The following is a 21,968-nucleotide window of genomic DNA, read 5'->3' as shown; positions in this document are numbered from 1 at the left end:
GCTTGCAGGGAGATTTATGCTGGTTAGAAGAATGGGCTGAACGTTGGCAGATGGAGTTTAATGCTGAGAAGTGTGAGGTTCTACATTTTGGCAGGAATAATCCAAATAGAACATACAGGGTAAATGGTAGTGCATTGAGGAATGCAGTGGAACAGAGAGATCTAGGAAAAACAGTGCATAGTTCCCTGAAGGTGGAGTCTCATGTAGATAGGGTGGTGAAGAAGGCTTTTGGAATGCTGGCCTTTATAAATCAGTGCATTGAGTACAGAAGCTGGGATGTAATGTTAAAATTGTACAAGGCATTGGTAAGGCCAAATTTGGAATATTGTGTACAGTTCTGGTCACCGAATTATAGGAAAGATATCAATAAATTAGAGAGAGTGCAGAGACGATTTACTAGGATGTTACCTGGGTTTCAGCACTTAAGTTACAGAGAAAGGTTGAACAAGTTAGGTCTCTATTCATTGGAGCGTAGAAGGTTGAGGGGGGATTTGATCGAAGTATTTAAAATTTTGAGAGGGATAGATAGAGTTGACGTGAATAGGCTGTTTCCATTGAGAGTAGGGGAGATTCAAATGAGAGGACATGATTTGAGAGTTAGGGTGCAAAAGTTTAAGGGAAACACGAGGGGGTATTTCTTTACTCAGAGAGTGATAGCTGTGTGGAATGAGCTTCCTGTAGAAGTAGTAGAGGCCAGTTCAGTTGTGTCATTTAAGGTAAAATTGGATAGCTATATGGAAAGGAGTGGAGGGTTATGGGCTGAGTGCAGGTAGGTGGGACTAGGTGAGATTAAGAGTGCGGCACGAACTAGGAGGGCCGAGATGGCCTGTTTCCGTGCTGTGATTGTTATATGGTTATATAAAACACTTAAGAAATATATGTGTTTCAATAATTAAACCATTGCCTTTTCTTAGTAATAATTGTAGCTTTCATTGGGGCAGGGCCTTTCACATGCTCCATTAAAATTGTTCCGATCGTTGACGGACAGTAGCCTAACACTTTTCCAATGACTGATGGTGTTTCACCTCTTTCAGATCACTTTATTACTTCCACTTTATTTTCAGTCATGATCATGTTTATTTTCGTGAATAGAAACACTGCGGGTTCAGAGCTGCGCTGGGTCCTAAAGTCCACCGCACTGAGAGAGGTTAAATAGAACATTCACGTTTTTTGGTATCCGTGGGGGGTCCCGGAACCAATCCCTCGCAGATAAGGAAGGCTGACTGAATGCGCACGTTTGGACAGGGTTAACTGTGATGAACCCTTTTTTTCTTTTGTCCTTCCCCTACTAACTATTCAATAAAGCTTAAGTTTGTAAATATACTTTCTTTATAATTGTATGCAGTGTAGGATCTGTTATTTCTTGCCGACAGGTAATTGCAAGTAGGCAGCATTTACACCGTATTTGCTCAGATTGAGGTCCGGGTGATTGAAACATCCTGGTTCTCCCGGCCTGCTGGGACCCAAATCATATCGACCCTAGACATGCAGAGTTGGAGAAAGGTGGTTTTCTCACAACTGAGTCCATTGGCTTGTTAGCTAAACAGCTGTTTCTAGAGATCTCTAGTAGAAAGGGGTTTCAGTACTTTCATCATAAATTTATTTTGAACTTTTAACTTTGAACCCTTTCCAAATTTTGTCATTTGGTGGAGATCTGTATTCTTCCAATCTCTTGCAAAGCATCTCCACATAAAATGCAAGATGGAGTGCCTACAAATGCTATGTTTTACGTTAGTCTCTTGTTATAAAACTGGTATTTCTAGAATGGACAAAAATCAAATTGGAAAAGGTGCAGCATGTGATAATGAGCTCTTTCCGTATCTCCATTTCCAGAGAGCAGTGGCTGTCGTTTCCAGTATCTGTGTCTCTTTATTGTGGTTTGGTAGGCAGAGGTTTGAGACTAATCTCCCAGCAGGCTGCCCTTCTCTGAAATATTATGTCAGTGTTCCTTGTAGGTGGAAGGTGTTGTAATAACAGTTCGTACCTCTTCTGTGCCCTGCAGACAAAATTTGTTACAAGAAAATGAGAACAGCGGAGGGTGAAAGAAAAAGCGGGCCTATAACATGAAGCACTCAGCAGCTAGCATGCTTTATGTGACATGAGACAGATGACTCAGTCGGTTTAAATATTACAGAAACATCATGGCAAGTTGAAAGACCATCGGTGAAAAGCTAGGGTGCAGAATACTCATTCTCACTTGCTTCAATGATAGTAAAATTCAAGGATATTTGCTGATTTTGTGAGGTCATTAAACTTCAAGGGATTTTTATTATTATTGATAAAAGACTTATTGCCGCAGATACCTCCTTCCACAAATGCCATGCTGCTGTATTTAAGGTCCTTGAATTTATTAAAATAGAACATCCAAGTGTACAGCCCTGGAACAGGTCCTTTATGTACCATGTCTGCACTGAAGATGATGCCATTGTACGATCATCCCGTATAGTCCATATTCCTCTATTCCCTGCCTGTTCAAATAAAATGGCACTGTATTACCTGCTACTACCACTTCCCATGTCAGTGTGTACCAGGCACCTAACACGCTCTATGCAAAAACTACCCTCACAAATCTCCTTCTCCTTAGCGGATAGTGATGTCAGTTGGCATCCTCTCTTATAGCAGAACATCAAATACATTCTCAGACAAGTTAGCGGTCAACTTTTCCCTCTTACAGATGCTGGAGCAAGCTTACTACCTCTTTAAAGTTGTATTGTGTTTCCCCCTTTTGTCTGGGTTTATTAAACTGCTGTTTTAGCTGCAACTTTATTCTTGTTGGTGAAGTGCTGGCCAATGGACCTCAGGATTTCTGTTGGGATCATTAGTCAGTGGCTGAGAGCTACAGACTACCATGTGCCTATGATTGGAAGGGGATGTAGGAATTTTTGACTTGGAAAGAGAAATTCAAGTTCAAGAAACTCACATTGCAGATTTCAACACAAGATGGACCTTCACTTCCTTAAGTAACACAGGCAGTGAAAGGATAAGAGAGCCTTTTGGCTGAAAGTCAGAGATTGGCTGGATTTTAATAATACAGTCAAAGTTCATTGTTCCATTAATTCTAAACATCAATTCTGCCACAGTTATTAAAAATACTATATAATAAAAATGAGATTTTTTTTTCAGAATTTACTAGTATGGTTTTAGTTCTATATTTTAGAATTCATAGTTCACCCTTTTACAATATTCTTCAAGTTCTGATATAATATTTAGGAAAATATCCTAACTTTTTCCCCAGAGTTATTTGTATTTGGCTATGTTTGGTTCACTTTTAATCAATATTATGGTAATATCTTAATTCACCTTTCCATCTTGCAGGTAAGTAACAATTACATAGTCAGCTTCTTCCCCTCTCCCATCAGATTTCTGAACGGTCCGTGAACCCATGAACTTACTCCTTATTTACGTTTGTATTGTAATTTCAGTAATTCTCACTTCTTTACATTGCACTGCTGCCACAAAACAGCCATTTCATGTCAAATAAACCAGTGGTAATAAACCTGATACTAATCCTTCCTCTCAGTTCACATCATGGTCTGTACAACAGCTTGTTCTGGTAGCCTCAGGTATGCACGGGCCTGGTTTCTCAGTCTACGTTTCCTGTGTTTCAGGTGTACTTTGGCTGGCACTTATCTCTGAAGTTTTATATATCGTGCTCTTAGTTGTTGGTTTCAGCCTGATGTGCCTGGAACTCTTTCACTCAAGCAACATGATAGATGGCCTCAAACTCAATGCATTTGCCGCTGTCTTCACTGTTCTGTCAGGTAAGTTAAATTCCCATTTTTAAAACTTAGAGCAAACTAAAGCCTAACTTTCTGCTGATATGCATTCGGGGCTTCCTTCATTTGGAGTTTCTGTCAGAAATGTCAAATCAATTTTGATATTGTTCCACAAAATAATGAAGGCGTTGCTGAGAATATGGAAAAGAGCAGTAAGACTGAATCCAAAGGTGAACCTCCAAAAAAAGATTAGGAGACAGTATGGAGGAAAACTATTTCATGCTAAGCACCAAGATTTGTACAAAACAATGACGTCCTAGGGACCAGTTTCCAGGTAAGACCTAATGCACTCCATCTTCCCTCAAGAATTGTTACCCAAAACAATTATTACAGAAATAAGATAAAGCTGAAAGTGCTCACAGGTCAGCCAGCACGTCTGGAGAGAGGAACAGAGTTACTGTTTCAGACTGGTGATCTTTCTTCAGAACAGTTGTTAGGCCAGTTGAATAAGGGAGCTTAATGCCTGGTTAAGGACTCTACTGCTAAATCTCAAACAAAGAAATGGTGCACTTGGATCATTTCAGAATGTGGAGAACCCCATTCAGCACTTCTTAAAGAGGAGTTTGTCAATGGAAAGGTAAAAAAATATTATACAGTACAGATGTAAAAAATCAGAATTTACTGGTGTGAATACATGGTTTTTGTACTACATTTTAGAATTCACAATTCGTCCTTTAAAATATTAACCGGGGTCAGGCAATGTTCCTCCCTCCCGTAGTCTTAAATTAGCCATGGAGTAGTAAATGGATAGTGTTTGGATTCCAAATCCTCTCTTGCTGTGTTTTTGTTGGGTAGAGACCACAATTATTTCCCCATTTAATTCTGTTAAACTTCAGTGAACCCAGTAAAAATATGGACTACAGATTCGCACTTTCCCAACCACTTCTCCCTCTGAGTATTATTGCTCACTAGGGTTAGAAATAGACACACTAGCGACTGTTGATGTTGGGTTCTGGAGCAGAAACTAAACTGTTGGAAGAGCTCTACAGATCAGGCGGTATTTGTGAAGGCAACAAAATGGTTGAGGTTTTGGGTTGGGTGATGCAGATTAATTTTTTTTTCTCCTGGAATAGAATTAGCTTAGTCATGTCCTAAGGAGTAGAGTTGAATTTATCACATAATGGGCCCGACTTTAAGTCCAGTTGAATTTTGATAGCTGTGGAGGAGGTAGGGAGGTTTCTGTTGTACAAGACAGAGTTGAAGTTCTTAACTTCTGGTGCTTGTCAATGCCCCACTGAAATAAGTAACATTTGACATGTAAAATCACCTGAATCTTCAGGATCTTTTAGCCTACAGTTATCTCCAGTAAACCGTATAAAAGAAATGAGGAGGAACTTCCCTTTATAGAGACTGGAGGAAAAGACTGCAGATCCTGGAAATTTGAATATACAAACCAAGTGTTGGAAACTCTTAGCAGGTAAATCAGCATTGTAAAGGAGTAAGCAGAGTTAATCATCAGCTCAAGCGCCTTCATCAAAACTGGAAAAATTATAAAGCAAGTGTGTTTTAGTTTTCTCTCCCAACCGACACTATTGGTCTTGTTGAGTACTTCACATGTTCATTTGAGCTGTTTAACTTGAGAGGAATGAAACCACAATTGATGCTGAGCCAACTGGGGGAATGTTAGAATGCACAAGCATTAATCAAAGAAGAAGGGTTTAGAGGGCACTTTAAGGGAAGACTGAAAAGTCCAAGGACAGATGGTGCCGTGAACATCAATGGCAAAGAAATTAACATCAGGAATATACAGAAGATCAAAACTGGATGAGCATCCAATTCATTCATAGTTGTAAACGCAGGATTAGATAGAGATAGAAAGTGCTGAAATCAAGAGGATTGAAGACAAGGGTCAAGTGAGGAATGAAGCTGAGTAATTGGTTTTAATTGAACGGGAATTAAAAATATCATTTCTTAAACTCTATGTCCTGCACTATGCTCACTGTGTCTAGTATCTAATGTGCAAAGATCCCACTGAAAGTTTCTCCTTACAAGAGCACACCAATTATTCTTATTGTGAATTAACTTTCAATGCTGCAGTTAGTAATTTTCATTACACTGGTTTCCAAATTATATTCAGATATATCATATAGTAATTATTTTTCCAGAGGCAAGTATATAGTATATCTTTCAAAATTGTTATTTATTGTTATAATTGCATAATCCTTATCTGGAACTGTAGTGTGGTACTGATTATTGGTAACTAATGGCAGATAAATATGGATTAGCAATTAACACTAAAGAATATCTCATGAATGGGCTTTGCCTTTTTTTGTCAATATCAGGAGATGTATGTCTAAACATTAGTAAAAAGGTCAGACAGCATCTGTGGGGAGAGGGACAAATTTACAGTTCGATGGCCTTGAAATATTAACCTTATGATGCTACTTGTCCTGATATCTCCAACGTTGATTTCACACGTCCTATATCTGCAGCTTTAGTTTTTGGCTTTTCACTCAAAATTATCTTTTGACCAAATTAGTTACACTTACAGTATCTAAATCTCACTTTCCACCATTACTGGGATTTCCAGGTGGAGCAGACCAGAACTATGCTCTAGTCAGTGTCAAAAGGAATTGGGAACAAAAAGGAGAGAATTCTGGAAGAGAGGTGGATGATTGTGGTAGGGCCCAGTTTGTGGGGGTAAGGGAGGGCGGTATTGGTATGAAGAGATGTGGTGAGGAAATAGAGTGCAAAGGTCAAAGAGAAGTACTCTGCAGAAACTAAGGAAAGTCTAAGGTGGTGTGCAGATGGGAGGAAGAACACGACCGAGATAGAGGAGTGGTGGCTGAGTATGACCAAGGGGAAGGCTGGGGGGTTGATCAGAGACCGTAAAGAGATGAATGAGGAAGGGTCAACTGGAGTAATAAGGTTGGTGTACGATATAGTAAGTCTTGCAAGAGATCTGATGATCTTTTAGTACACTACCAGGGAGTAGGGTTCGGAGGTGATCAAGTCAGGTCACTTTTTATTGTCATTTCGACTGTAGCTGCTGGTACAGTACACAGTAAAAACATTTTTCAGGACCATGGTGCTACATGAAACAACAAAAAAACTACACTGGACTACAGACCTACACAGGACTGCATAAAGTGCACAAAACAGTGCAGGCAGTACAATAAAGACAATAGGCACAGTAGAGAGCAGTAAGTTGGTGTCAGTCTAGGTGCTGGGTATTGAGGAGTCTGATGGTTTGGGGGAAGAAACTGTTACACAGTCTGGTCGTGAGAGCTCGAATGCTTCGGAGCCTTTTCCCAGATGGCAGGAGGGAGAAGAGTTTGTATGAGCGGTGTGTGGGGTCTTTCATAATGCTGTTTGCTTTGCGGATGCAACGTGTGGTGTAAATATCTGTAATGGTGGGTCTGTAAATGTACTGATTGTACAATCAGTAGGGATGGGAGGAAAGAGATGAAGAACGAGAGGAAAGAGATGAGGAAGATCAGTGTTCTGGAATTCCTGGAAATGTCGGTGTAGCCTCAGTTGTTAGTAGTGGAGTGGGAATACAGTCTCTGGGAAAAAGCTACTCAGTACGTATCACTGACCTTAGAGGTCCAAAAGATATTTACATGTAACAGCACTAATGAGCAAGCCCAGTGATCTCAGTATACGCCCATCACATGTACACAGATGAACAAAAACATAGAAGGCAGGAGAAGGAGCTGTCCATTCAGGCCTTCAAATCTGCTCCGCCATTCAGTATGATCATGGCTCAAAGTTCAAAGTGAATTATATTATCAATATACATTTATGTCACCACATACAACCCTGAGATTCATTTTCCTGTGGACATACTCAGCAAATCTATAAAATAGTAACAGTAACAGAATCAGTGAAAGATCATCGAGAGTGCAGAAGAGAACAAGCTGTGCAAATACAAATATAAATAAAGAGCAATAAATAATGAGAATGTGAGGTAATGAGATAGAGAATCCTTAAAGTGATATCATTGGTTATGGAAAACATCTGTGATGGAGCAAGTAAGTGTAGTTATCTTCTTTTATTCAAGAGCCTGATGTTTGAGGAGTAGTAACTGTTCTTGAATCTGGTCGTATGAGTCCTGAAGCTCTTGTACCTTCTTCCTGACGGCAGCAGCAAGAAGAGAGCACGGCCTGGGTGGTGGGGATCTCTGATAATAGGTGCTGCTTTCCTACAACAGCGTTTCATGTAGATGTGCTCAATGGTTAGGACGGTTTTACCCATGATATACTGGGCCATATTCGCTACCTTTTGTTGGATTTTCTGTTCAAAGGGATTGGTGTTTCCATACCAGGCTGTGATGTAGACAGTCAATACACTCCACTACCCTTCTGTAGAAGCTTGTCAAAGTTTTAGATGTCATGCTGAAATTCCGTAGTCTCCTAAGGAAGTAGAGGTGCTGCCGTATTTTCTTCACAGTTGCACTTACGTGCTGGGTCCAGGACAGATCCTCTGAAATAGTGACACCCACGGATTTAAAGTTGCTAGCCCTCTGTACCTCTGATCCTCCAATGAGGACTGGCTCATGGACCACTCCTGCCATCTCCTGAAGTCTACAATCAATTCCTTGATTTTGCTGACAATAAGTGAGAAATTGTTGTTATTACACCACTCAGCCAAATTGTCAAACTTCCCTGCTGTATGCTGATTCATCACCATCTTTAATTTGGCCCACAATCCTCTATCAGCCATATTCTTGCTCATTTATAACACACGTCGATGCCTTTAGTGTCTAGAAACTTATCCACCCAATTATTAAAGATATTCAGCAACTTGGCCTCCATAGCTTATATAACAGAGAAACCCATAGGTTCATCATTCCCTGAATCAAAAATACTGTCCTCATCTTAATCCTGAAAGAATATCTCCATATCCTGAAACATTATCCTTTCATTTCAGACCTCCTAGCAATGAAATCATCTTTCCACAGCCAGACTGTCAACCCAGTCAGAATTATGTATGCTTCAATGAGATCCCTTTTCATTCTTCTAAATCTGAGTGAATACAGGCTCAGTCAGTCTAATCTCTCCTCAGGCGAGTGTGATATACATGCAGAAAGTACTTGAACGTTAATCAGATTGGCTCAGCCTGTTTCTAATGTACATATTCTGATTTATTCTACAGAAGCCTTTATAATAGATTATTATGTTGTGCACAGTGTATAGCAGGAGTGCTCAACCTTTTTCTGCTTGTGGTTCCCTTCTGACTTTCATTTGCCTCTGTGGCCCCCACACTTCATAGTCTCTGTTAGTTGCTAAAGTTTGTTTTGGTCAACTGTACTCATTATTCTAATATAAGGTCAATAAACATAAGAACATAAGAAATAGGAGCAGGAGTAGGCCATCCGGCCCATCGAGCCTGCCCCACCATTCGATAAGATCATGGCTGATCTGTCTGTAAACTCAGCTCCATCTACCTGCCTTTTCCCCACAACCCTCAATTCCCCTACTATGTAAAAACCTATCTAACTGTTTCTTAAATATATTTAGTGAGTTACCCTCAACTGCTTCCCTGGGCAGAGAATTCCACAAATTCACCACTCTCTGGGAAAAACAGTTTCTCCTCATCTCCGTCCTAAATCTTCTCCCCTGAATCTTGAGGCAATGCCCCCTAGTTCTAGTCTTAAATATTTACAAACGTTTGTATATTTTAACTGGTTATAGGTATTATAATGTATTAAATATAATGTTACAGTTGTATATGAAAACAAAACAATTTCAAAGCTCTGAATAAGATACTTTATTTATAAAATATATAATATTCTTCTGACAAGCAATGAAAAAGCACTTAATATTGTTAGATTGGGTATTTAGTGTGATCCTTGTGACTGATGCAAATTAGTGAGTTTTTGAATATTTGGTTGCAACTTGGTTAAAGATAATCAAAGATCACCTCTTTTCACAACATCAAGATGGTTACAAGCTTTTGAGAGCATGTGAAGAGCTTGACTAAAACCACATTCAACGAGGTAAGAGGTAGGAATCCAATTAAGAACAACTTTGCTTTCTCCCAGAGCCATGGAAACTTATTTTGAATTTCACTGGATGTTGCTCGCTGTGTTTGAATTTTGCATAAGCTGTTATATCACTTTGCAGTTCAGTAAGACATTCTTACAATATGGTGTCAACATCATTCACATTCACCCCAAATGAATCTACCTTCCATCTGGAATATGCAACTCCAGCAGGTCTCCGAACTAAAATTCCATATCAGCGTGCAGTTGTTTCAAATGATCAAGATATACCATAAGATCATCATCTGGCAATTCTATTTTAGAGTGGACACTGAATGTTGCTGCTAAAAAGTTAGAGTTTGCTAAGGAAGGTGGTAACAGGCTCTTTGCATGGTATGACATTGCAGTTTCTTCCTTGTAACTATTTGTTTAATAAATTCAGTTTTCAAATTTATCTGACAGGTCATATATGTCAATTGGCAATTTGTTCTCCGAGCTGCTTAGTTCACTTAGAAATGCTACAATACTATAAAGAAAAGCGAATTGAACTTCCTTTCAAAATATAAGTATCAGGGATGCAATGGAAGTCGTAGTGGTAGCTCGTGAGATAGTGGAACACTTCACAAGTTCTGCAGTTTAGCCGTTTCTGGCTGATGACCCCACTGCAGTAACTGCAGCCTTCATGTCAAATTTTATAAATATTATAACATGCATGGGTCAGTGGAAGGCAAACATAGCCAGCCTCCTGCAGCATACTCACTGACAGGCCTTGCTCCAGAGAGCTTCACCTGGTCTGCAGGTTGTGATTTAGGGGTGGATGTGGAGCACGGTTCAGTAGGTTGCCCTGCAGGTGATTTGTGCATGGTTAAACAGAGACAATGATTGACATGCTGCACCTCCCCCCAACATACACACACACACACACACACACACACACACACACACACACCTGTTTTGCTGCCTCATTCGGATCATCTAGCATATTTTCTCATTAATTTCATTCAGGATTCCAATTAAATTACATACAGTATATTCATTTCTTTTTTATATATATTTGAAAAATATTTCATTAAAGCAGTAAATTTTCATGGTCCATTCAGAAACTCCTGTGCCCCCCAATTTCTTGTTTTTTAATTGTGGCTATGAAATCTGACTTGGTCCCCTGGGGGGGCGGGGGTTGCAATATGGCCCATGCTGAGAACCACTAATGTATATCTTCTACTTTCATACAGCATGTTCCATGACCTGCTTTGAACAACGGTGCAGAAGCATTTCAACTATATAAAATAAATCTGATATATATTTCAAAATGAACAAACTATATTTGAGTGTTAAAACTAACACTCTAAGATGGTGCCATGAAGATATTCAATGCTGCATAACTTGCCTTTCATCTTTCCAGACGTATTATTCTAGGCTTCTGGCTGTTGAAACAATTCTGATAACACCAGTTAATTATTTTGTTACAGAATTAATTTCCTTGTATTTCACTTACAAAGCCTGCGTGTGACAAAATCAGTTGAAGTAAAATAATTGAAAGGCAAGTTTAAAAGAAATGTAGGCTTAAGTAAGGAAGAAGATGGAAAGATGGCTTTCTATAGCTGGGGGTGAATAGATTGGACAGATTCATCAAAGCTGGAAAATTACACTGTCAAACCATAAAACATAGAATTTGAACTATTAAAAATTGTTTTAGTTTTACTTGTGGCTACAGGGAAGCTATATTAAGGTATCGGTCAAAAATAACAGTCAAGACTTAGCTAAAAGAGTGGTAGGAAATCATCATTTAAAAATAGTGATCATCCTTTTAAGAAAAAAAAACATTTTTCTGTCTCTGAGGGTTGTGAATCTTCGGAGCTTTCTGTCTCAAAGGCAAGTTATAGCAGAGGCTTTTTTTAATATAGGCAAAAATTTATTGGGAATAGGTAGGAGGATAGTACAGAGATTACCAACAAATTCAAGTTTGTTATTCAAATATATGTGAATGCAGCCAAATGAAACAGCATTACTCCGAGTCCAAAGATTCAAAATTCAAAGTACATTTATGATCAAAGTATGTATGCAGTATACAACCCTGAGATTTGTCTTCCCACAGACAGCCACGAAACAAAGAAACACCATGGAACCCATTCAGAGAAAGTATCATATACCCAATGCACAAAGAAAAAGAACAAATCATGCAAATGGCAAAAAAATGAACAAAGAGCACAGAATATTAGATACCGCGTTAGGGAACTGGAGCTGCAGCTCGATGACCTTCGTCTGGTCAGGGAGAGTGAGGAGGTAATGGAGAGGAGCTATAGGCAGGTAGTCACTCTGGGGCCTCGGGAGACAGAGAAGTGGGTAGCAGTCAGTAGAGGGAAGGGCAAGAAGCAGGTACTAGAGTGTACCCCAGTGGCTGTCCCTCTTAACTTAAGTATTCCTGCTTGAGGTTTGTTGGGGGGTACGGCCTACCTGGGAGAAGCTACAGTGGTCACGCGTCTGGCACAGAGTCTGGCCCTGTGGCTCAGAAGGGTAGGGAAAGGAAGAGGATGGCAGCAGTGATTGGGGACTCTATAGTTAGGGGGTCAGACAGGCAATTCTGCGGATACAGGAAAGAAACGTGAATGATAGTTTGCCCCCCAAGTGCCAGGGTCCGGGATGTTTCTGATCGCATCCACGATATCCTGAAGTGAGAAGGAGAACAGCCAGAGGTTGTGGTACATAATGGTACCAAAGACATAGGTAGGAAAAGGGAGGAGGTCCTGAAAAAAGACTACAGGGGGTTAGGAAAGAAGTTGGGAAGCAGGACCTAAAAGGTAGTAATTTTGGGATTACTGCCTGTGTCACGTGACAGTGAGAATAGGAATAGAGTGAAGTGGAGGATAAATGCGTGGCTGAGAGATTGGAGCAGGGGGCAGGGACTCAGATTTTTGGATCATTGGGACCTCTTCTGGGGCAGTTGCGACCTGTAGGAAGAAAGACAGGTTGCACTTGAATCCCAGGGGGACCAATATACTGGCGGGGAGGTTTGCTAAGACTATTGGGGGAGAGTTTAAACTAGAATTGCTGGGGGGTGGGAACTGAACTGAAGTGATGGAGGAAAGGGAGGTTGGCTCACAAATAGAGAAAGCCTGGAGACAGTGCGAGATGTCTCTAGGCAGGTGATAGAGGAGGGACGCACTCAGACTGATGGTTTGAGATGTGTCTATTTTAATGCAAGGAGTATTATGAAGAAAGTGGATGAGCTTAGAGCGTGGATCAGCACTTGGAGCTATGATGTTGTGACTGTTACAGAGACTTAGTGCAGAGGCAGGAATGGCTACTTCAAGTGCCAGGCTTTAGATGTTTCAGAAAGGACAGGGAAGAAGGCAAAAGAGATGGGGGCGTGGCACTGTTGATCAGAGATAGTGTCATGGCTGCAGTAAAGGAGTAATTCATGGAGGGGTTGTCTACAGAGTCTCTGTGGGTGGAAGTTAGGAATAGGAAGGGTTTGATAACTCTACTGGGTGATTTTTATAGGCCACCCAATAGTAACAGGGACATCAAGGAACAGATAGGGAGACAGATTCTGGAAAGGTGTAATAATAACAGGGTTGTTCTGGTGGGATATTTTAAGTTCCCAAGTATTGATTGGCAGCTCCCTTGAGTGAGGGGTTTAGATGGAGTGGAGTTCGTTAGGTGTGTTCAGGAAGGTTCCTTCACACAATATGTAGATAAGCCTACAAGAGGAGAGGCTGTACTTGATCTGGTAAAGGGAAATGAACCTGGTCAGGTGTCAGGTCTCTCAGTGGGAGAGCATTTGGAGATAGTGATCATAATTCTATCTCCTTTACCATAGCATTGGAGAGGGACAGGAACAGACAAGTTAGGGGAACTATGAGGCTATCAGGCAGGAACATAGAAGCATAAATTGGATAAAGATGTTCTTAGGGAAACGTACGGAAGAAATGTGACAAATGTTCAGGGGATATTTGCGTGGGGTTCTGAGTAGATACGTTCCAATGAGACGTGGAAAGGTTGGTCGAGTACAAGAGCTGTGGTGTACAAAGGCTGTTGTAAATCTACTCAAGAGGAAATTAAGAGCTTACGAAAGGTTCAAAAAACTAGGTAATAATATGAATCTAGAAGATTATAAGGCTAGCAGGAAGGAGCTGAAGAATGAAATTAGGAGAGCCAGAAGGGGGTATGAGAAGGCCTTGGCAGACAGGATTAAAGAAAACCCCAAGGCATTCTACAAGTATGTGAAGAGCAAGAGGATAAGACATGAGAGAATAGGACCAATCAAGTGGAGAAGTGTGTATGGAACCGGAGGAGTTGGCAGAGGTACTTAATGAGTACTTTGCTTCAGTATTCACTACGGAAAAGGGTCTTGGTGGCTAGGGATGACTTGCAGTGGAGTGAAAAGCTTAAGAACGTAGATATTAAGAAAGAGGATGAGCTGGAGCTTTTGGAAAGCATCAAATTGGATAAGTCACTGGGACCGAACGGGATGTACCCCAGGCTACTGTGGGAAGTGAGGGAGGAGATTGCTGATCCTCTGGCAATGATCTTTGCATCATCAATGAGGACAGGAGAGGTTCTGGAGGATTGGAGGGTTGCGGATGTTGTTCCCTTATTCAAGAAAGAGAGTAGGGGTAGCCCAGGAAATTATAGGCCAGTGAGTCTTACTTCAGTGGTTGTTAAATTGATGGAGAAGATACTGAGAGGCAAGATTGATGAACATTTGGAGAGGTATAATGTGTTTAGGAATAGTAAGTATGGCTTTGTCAAAAGCAGGTCGTGCCTTATGAGCCTGATTGAATTTTTTGAGGATGTGACTAAACACATTGATGAAGGTAGAGCAGTAGATGTAGTGTATATGGATCTTCGCAAGACATTTGATAAGGTACCCCATGCAAGGTTTATTGAGAAAGTAAGGAGGCATGGGATCCAAGGGGACCTTGCTTTGTGGATCCAGAACTGGCTTGCCCACAGAAGGCAAAGAGTGGTTGTAGATGGGTCATGTTCTGCATGGAGGCTGGTGACCAGTGGTGTGCCTCAGGGATCTGTTCTGGGACCCTACTCTTTGTGATTTTTATAAATGACCTGGATGAGGAAGTGGAGGGATGTGTTAGTAAATTTGCTGATGACACAAAGGTTGGGGTTGTTGTGGATTGTGTGGAGGGCTGTCAGAGGTTATAACGAGACATTGATAGGATGCAAAACTGGGCTGAGAAGTGGCAGATGGAGATCAACCCAGATAAGTGTGAAATGGTTCATTTTGGTAGGTCAAATATGATGGCAGAATATAATATTAATGTTAAGACTCTTGGCAGTGTGGAGGATCAGAGGGATCTTGGGGTCCGAGTCCATAGGACACTCAAAGCTGCTATGAAGTTTGACTCTGTGGTTAAGAAGGCGTATGGTGCATTGGCCTTCATCAATCTTGGGATTGAGTTTAAGAACCGAGAGTTAATATTGCAGCTATATAGGACCCTGATCAGATCCCACTTGGAGTACTGTGCTCAGTCCTGGTCGCCTCACTACAGGAAGGATGTGGAAACCATAGAAAGGGTGCAGAGGAGATGTACAAGGATGTTGCCTGGATTGGGGGGCATGCCTTATGAGGATAGGTTGAGTAAACTTGGCCTTTTCTCCTTGGAGCAATGGAGGATGAGAGGTACAAGATAATGAGAGGCATTGATCGTGTGGATAGTCAGAGGCTTTTCTCTGGGGCTGAAATGGCTAGCACGATGGGACATAGTTTTAAGGTGCTTGGAAGTAGGTAAGATGTCAGGGGTAAGTTTTTTTACACAGAGAGTGGTGACTGTGTGGAATGGGCTGCCAGTGGTGGTAGTGGAGGCGAAAACAATAGGGTCTTTTAAGAGACTCCTGGATGGCTACGTGGAGTTTAGAAAAATAGAGGGTTATGGGTAAAGCCTAGGTAGTGCTCAGGTACAGCTCTGAGGGCCAAAAGGCCTTATGGTGCTATATGTTTTCAATGTTTCTAATATAAAAACTTAAACCACAAAGTCATTGAAACAGTCTAGGAATGTCCATTTTAGTTTAGTTCAGTTCAAGTTAGTGCTGTGTCATTCACTGACTGCAGGCCACAGAGCCTGTCTGCCCCAATCAAAATCACAGTAAATAGCAATAAGGAAGTGAGTAACCAGGAACACATCATATCATGAACCGTAGAGTCGAACTACAAACGTGGTCGAGTAAACCTTGCCCGAGACCCAAGACTCCAAGGCCTTCCTCAGGGAGCAGCAAGAGTGACTGGTCACACACAGGCACCTTCCTCCGGCTGCAGTGAGTGAGCACGAGAGATTGATCAAACCAAGGCAGACGGAACTGAACACCTGTTCACCCTCTGCCCTCATCCTCGTTGATTTCAATCTTGCTCAACGCTTCACTTGGCGAGATTGGTGAAAAATGGAGTCGATCATTAGCTCATGCTCCGACTCCAGGCCATACACTCCAAACCTCACTAAACTCTCTTGGAGACAGTAAAGCACCAGACCTCTCAATCGGCCTGAAAACACACCAGCAAGTTGTAAATCACAGGTTCCCAGTTTAGTAGCAGAATCATATTTGAAAGAAGAAGTTAAGAGGCAGCTTTATGAACTGTCTGAAGGACAGTTCTTTGGTCATATTGTTCATTGGTGCCATCTTCTTCAGTCAAGGTGCAAAACACAGTACCAAGAGTCATACATAGCACAAGGCACATATAAGGTATGAGTAAAATAGTCACAGACTCTGAGTCTATGAATGTTGCAGCTGAACATGAAACAGCCTGTCTTCTGCTGAGTGTCCACTGGGGGCAGCACCGACTGCAGCTTGGATGCTGGACCACCCATATCCAGTGGAGTATGTCGACTCTGACGCCTCTCTTGTGGGTGGCTGTTAACAGACGACTTCTCAGCTTGAGGCCTTGTCCTCACTACCACGAGGCCAGGCGGCTCCCCTTATCGTCCTCCACTAAGTCAGTGAATCGGATTTGTGTCCAGTGGGGGCTTGCGATCACAAGAAAGGCGACTGAGCTGATCACTCGCTGTTAGACTGTACACCGCATCCTCCGATGCCCCCTGACGCAGGCAGCATCATGTCCAACCCGCACCAAGTCCAACTCTGTCATTTTCTCCACCAACGAGCAACATGCCAATGGGGCAGAACTGCAGTACTTCAAGCTCTTAATGTCCAGCAGGTTTATGCTGAACAAGTCAGCAATTACGTCATTGGAAGTTAGAACAGGTTCCTTAAGGTTGTTATTTCTGGGGATGATAGTGGGGATAAGCTCCCTATGGTGGCTGCCCATGATGACAGGAAACCTGTGTGGGAGAGCTTTTAAAGTGCAAAAGCCATTGCCCCAGACCCAAGTCACAACTGTGGTCTGCTTCGATTGCAGTGGATGACCATGATGTCTTCTGTGCCTTGTCATGACCTTTGTCTCCATGGACCGTTGCAGTACCGCCTCCCGAGCCACTGGATCTCACCGTGAATCTCATCCGCCCAGTCCACAAGAGCTGACTTCACACGCTAGGACAGTGGCCGCTGTCACGTGAAAACAGCGACGTGGAGCCACAGGTTTGAGTGTCCAGTGGGGACCAAAGGTGAACGATCTGTGCCAGAATGGACCCGACTAGCCCCTTTACCAGAGGTGCTACCCCTCCCCGGACACCCAATACACCACATGGAATAAGCTCCCACTATCTATGAAATTCTCCCAGAGGCTTGCATCTCAAATAGCCTCTGACAACCAGGTCCCGCTCTGGACCTTCACTTGGGGCTTAGCGACTAAGTCCACTGGAGCTGTTTCAAATGGCAGGAGAAGCAGGTAAGGCAGGATACTGGTGCCTTAAAACCATTGTTTCGGGCAAATCAGGCTCTTCAGCCATGGTAGACAGCTCATCTAGGGGAGGGAAAACTCTGATTTCATACCTCCACTGCATGGTGGCTATACCCACTCATGGGCAAGTCTTCAGGAGTGAGGGAAATCCAGAGCTGGAGTCCGACGTTGAGTTCAGTGCCGACTGGCAACTCCTGCCAGACCGGATCAGTCTCTGCCGTTCCACAGCTGTGTGGAGAGGGGGAGCCTGCTACAAGAGCCACAGCTGGATCTCCATATCGTGCTGCCCTGCCTAGGCATTGGAGACACAACATCCACGGATGACCCTGACCAGCGGGGGGGGGGGGGGGGGGGGGCCTCAAGAATTAGAACAAGCTCGCGGGCCGAGTGGCCTCTCCACCTCCTAGTTTGGATATTTGTTCATATCTAAATTTAAAAATCTATCCAAAGAAAAATTCCCCCAAAATAGATAAAGTTTTTTAAAATAAGTGATGTTCCCTTTTTCAGAAGCAGGTTAAATTAAGTAATTTAAACTAAAAACAGATAAAAATGATTTCCATGGAAGCAGTCAATTAGTGATATTAATTCCTCAAAATAAATAATATGATCATGGAACCATATGCATATTTGTCAACCATCATTAAACTGATACACCACTCGCAGTCTTACAGTAAATGCAAAAAGAACAGTAAACTTTAACTCCTCTGCTCTGGCTCCTCCAAAGGGAAATGGAAGTGAAATATTACTTTCAGTGTCCCTCTGCTGGAAATACATTTGAACCAGGTTTCCCCAGGCTTTTGGCCAGAATCCACTGGCAAGTAGACAGGATCAATAAGATCAAACTTCCAAGATGAAAATTACAAAAAAAAACTATAGCTGCTGGAAACCTGAAACAAAAAACAGAAATTTCTGTAAGCATTCAACAAGTCAGACAGCATTTGTGGAAAGAGAAACAGAGTTAATCATCTCAGGTTGGAGGATCTCAGTTTGATGAGTATTCCCAGCACTTTCCGTGTTATTTACAAGGCTCTAAGATGGTGGATCTAAACATCATGTTGTTCATTTATCCACACCACACCACAGCCACTGTGCACCTGCGGTTCGGGAAGGAATGTTACGATGGTGGATTGAGTATGTCTGGTGATTTTCTTTTTCCTGAATGGAGTTGAGGTTCCTGAGGGTTGTCGGAGATGCAGTCCTCTAGGCAATGGAGAGAATTCTATTTCTGTCCTGACTTTATCTTGTAAATGGTGGAATGCTTTTTAGTGTGCCAAGGCTCAAGTGATGAGCAGCAGGATGGCCAGCCTCTTGTGTCCACAACTTTAATGTTCGAAATTCAAAGTACATTTATTCTCAAAGTATGTGTGCAGTGTACAACCCTGAGACTTGTCTTTCCATGAAACAAGGAAACACCACGCAACCCGCTGGAAGAAAACATCAAACACCCAGTGCACAAAAGAACAAATCAAGCAAGTGCCAGAAAGCAGCAAAAACACAAAATTTAAAACATCAAAACACAGTCATTGAAACAGTCTAGAAATATTAATTTCAGTTCAGTCCAGTTCAAGTTAGCGCTGTGTCGTTCCTTGACTGCAGCATCGTGGGCCAGTCTGCCATGATCAAAGTTGCACACATTAGCAATAATAGAGGAGAAACACATCATATCATGAACCACAGAGTCCAACCACAAACAGCGTGAAGTAAACCTTGCCCAACACCTGACACTCCAGCACCATCCTCTGGCAGCATCACTGAGAGGGGGAGAGAGAGACCAATCGAATGTAAACTCCTTCCTCCGGTACAAGCGGTAGGAAGAGAGAGAGTGAGAGAGACCAATCGAATGTAATCCCCTTCCTCCGGTACGACCAATAGGGAGAGGGTGAGACGAGTCGACTGTAAACTCCTTCCTCCGGTACAAGCGCTGGAGAGAGAGAGAGAGACCAATCGAATGTAAACTCCTTCCTCCGGTACGAGCAATAGGGAGAGACCAATTGAATGTAAACTCCTTCCTCCGGTACAAGTGATAGGGAGAGAGAGAGTGAGAGAGACCAATTGAATGTATTCTCCTTCCACCGGTTCTAGCGGTACGGAGGGAGAGAGTGACCAATCGAATTTTAACTCCTTCCTCCGGTACGAGCGGTAGGGAGGGATAGACCAATCGAATGAAAACTCCTTCCTCCGGTACGAGCGGTAGGGAGAGGGAGAGACCAATCGAATGTAAACTCCTTCCTCCAGTACGAGCGATAGGGAGAGGGAGAGACCAAACGAATGTAAACTGCTTACTGCAGTACGAGAGATAGGGAGGGAGAGAGAGACCAATCGAATTTAATCTGCTTCCTCCGGTACTAGCGGTAGGGAGGGAAGAATGACCAATGGAATGTTATCTCCTTCCGCCGGTATGAGCGCAAGGGAGATGGAGAGAGAGACAAATCGAATGTAAACTCCTTCCTCCGGTACGAGCGGTTGCGAGAGAGAGAGTGAGAGAGACCAATCGAATGTAATCTCCTTCCTCCGGTTCGAGCGATCGGGAGAGTCGGAGACCAATTCGAATGTAATCTCCTTCCTCTGGTACGTGCGGTAGGGACAGGGAGAGACCAATCGAATGTAAACTCCTTCCTCCGGTACGAGGGATAGGGAGAGAGAGAGAGAGAGAGACCAATTCAATCTAAACTCCTTCCTCCGGTACTTGCGATAGGGAGATGGCGAGACGAATCGAATGTAAACTCCTTCCTCCGCTACAAGCGGTAGAGAGAGGGAGAGACTATTCGAATGTAAACTCCTTCCTCCGGTTCGAGCGGTAGGGAGAAGGAGACCAATCGAATGTAAACTCCTTCCTCCGGTTCGAGCGATAGGGAGAAGGAGACCAATCGAATGTAAACTCCTTCCTCCGGTTCGAGCGATAGGGAGAGGGAGAGACCAATCGAATGTAAACTCCTTCCACCGGTACGAGCGATAGGGAGAAGGAGACCAATCGAATGTAAACTCCTTCCTCCGGTTCGAGCGGTAGGGAGAGGGAGAGATCAATCGAATGTAAACTCATTCCTCCGGTACGAGCGGTAGGGAGAAGGAGACCAATCGAATGTAAACTCCTTCCTCCGGTTCGAGCGATAGGGAGAGTCGGAGACCAATTCGAATGTAATCTCCTTCCTCCGGTACAAGCGGTAGGGAGAGAGAGAGAGACCAATCGAACGTAAACTCCTTCTTCTGGTACGAGCGATACGGAGAAGGAGACCAATCGAGTGTAAACTCCTTCCTCCGGTACGAGCCATAGGGAGAGCGGGAGAGAGAGAGACCAATTCAATGTAAACTTCCTCCAGTACGATCGGTAGCGAGAGAGAGAGTGAGAGAGACTAATCAAAAGTTATCTCCTTCCTCCGGTACAAGCGGTAGGGAGAGAGAGAGAGACCAATCGAACGTAAACTCCTTCTTCTGGTACGAGCGATACGGAGAAGGAGACCAATCGAGTGTAAACTCCTTCCTCCGGTACGAGCCATAGGGAGAGCGGGAGAGAGAGAGACCAATTCAATGTAAACTTCCTCCAGTACGATCGGTAGCGAGAGAGAGAGTGAGAGAGACTAATCAAAAGTTAACTCCTTCCTCCGGTACGAGCAGTAGGGAGAGGGAGAGAGACACCAATTGAATGTAAACTCCTTCTTCCGGTACGAGCGAAATTGAGAGGGAGAAACCAAGCGAATGTAAACTCTTTCCTCCGGTATGAGCGGTAGCGAGAGAGAGAGAGACCAATCGAATGTAAACTCCTTCCTCTGGTACGAGCAGAAGGGAGAGAGAGAGGGAGACCAATTGAATGTAAACTCCTTCTTCTGGTACGAGCGATAGGGAGAAGGAGACCAATCGAATGTAAACTCCTTCCTCCGGTACGAGCGATAGGGAGAGAGAGAGAGAGACCAACCGATTGTAAACTTCTTCCAGTACGAGCGGTAGGGAGAAGGAGACCAATCGTATGTAAACTCCTTCCTCCGGTACGAGCGATAGGGAGAGGGAGAGACCAATCGAATGTAAACTCCTTCCTCCAGTACGAGCGATAGGGAGAGGGAGAGACCAAACGAATGTAAACTGCTTACTGCAGTACGAGAGATAGGGAGGGAGAGAGAGACCAATCGAATTAAATCTGCTTCCTCCGGTACTAGCGGTAGGGAGGGAAGAATGACCAATGGAATGTTATCTCCTTCCGCCGGTATGAGCGCAAGGGAGATGGAGAGAGAGACAAATCGAATGTAAACTCCTTCCTACGGTACGAGCGGTTGCGAGAGAGAGAGTGAGAGAGACCAATCGAATGTAAATTCCTTCCACCGGTACTAGCGGTACGGATGGAGAGAGAGACCAATCGAATGTTAACTCCTTCCGCCGGTATGAGCGCAAGGGAGAGGGAGAGAGAGACAAATCAAATGTAAACTCCTTCCTCGGGTACGAGCGGTTGCGAGAGAGAGAGTGAGAG

The 21,968-nt window shown here is 43.0% G+C and overlaps 1 protein-coding gene across 1 annotated transcript in view; it reads left to right on the top strand.

Annotated features, from left to right (window-relative positions):
• Positions 1–21,968, top strand: part of gsg1l (gsg1-like) — a 586,543-nt gene that overhangs the window by 163,183 nt on the left and 401,392 nt on the right. The window contains exon 3 of the mRNA XM_059979659.1: positions 3,609–3,761. Within this exon, the coding sequence (XP_059835642.1) occupies positions 3,609–3,761 (153 nt within the window). The remainder of the gene's footprint in view (positions 1–3,608; positions 3,762–21,968) is intronic.

This window comes from Hypanus sabinus, chromosome 9 (genome assembly GCF_030144855.1).
Source record: "Hypanus sabinus isolate sHypSab1 chromosome 9, sHypSab1.hap1, whole genome shotgun sequence".
Lineage (NCBI taxonomy): Eukaryota > Metazoa > Chordata > Chondrichthyes > Myliobatiformes > Dasyatidae > Hypanus > Hypanus sabinus.
The sequence above is the reverse complement of the archived record's forward strand: the minus strand, read 5'-3'. Positions and strand labels throughout refer to the sequence as shown.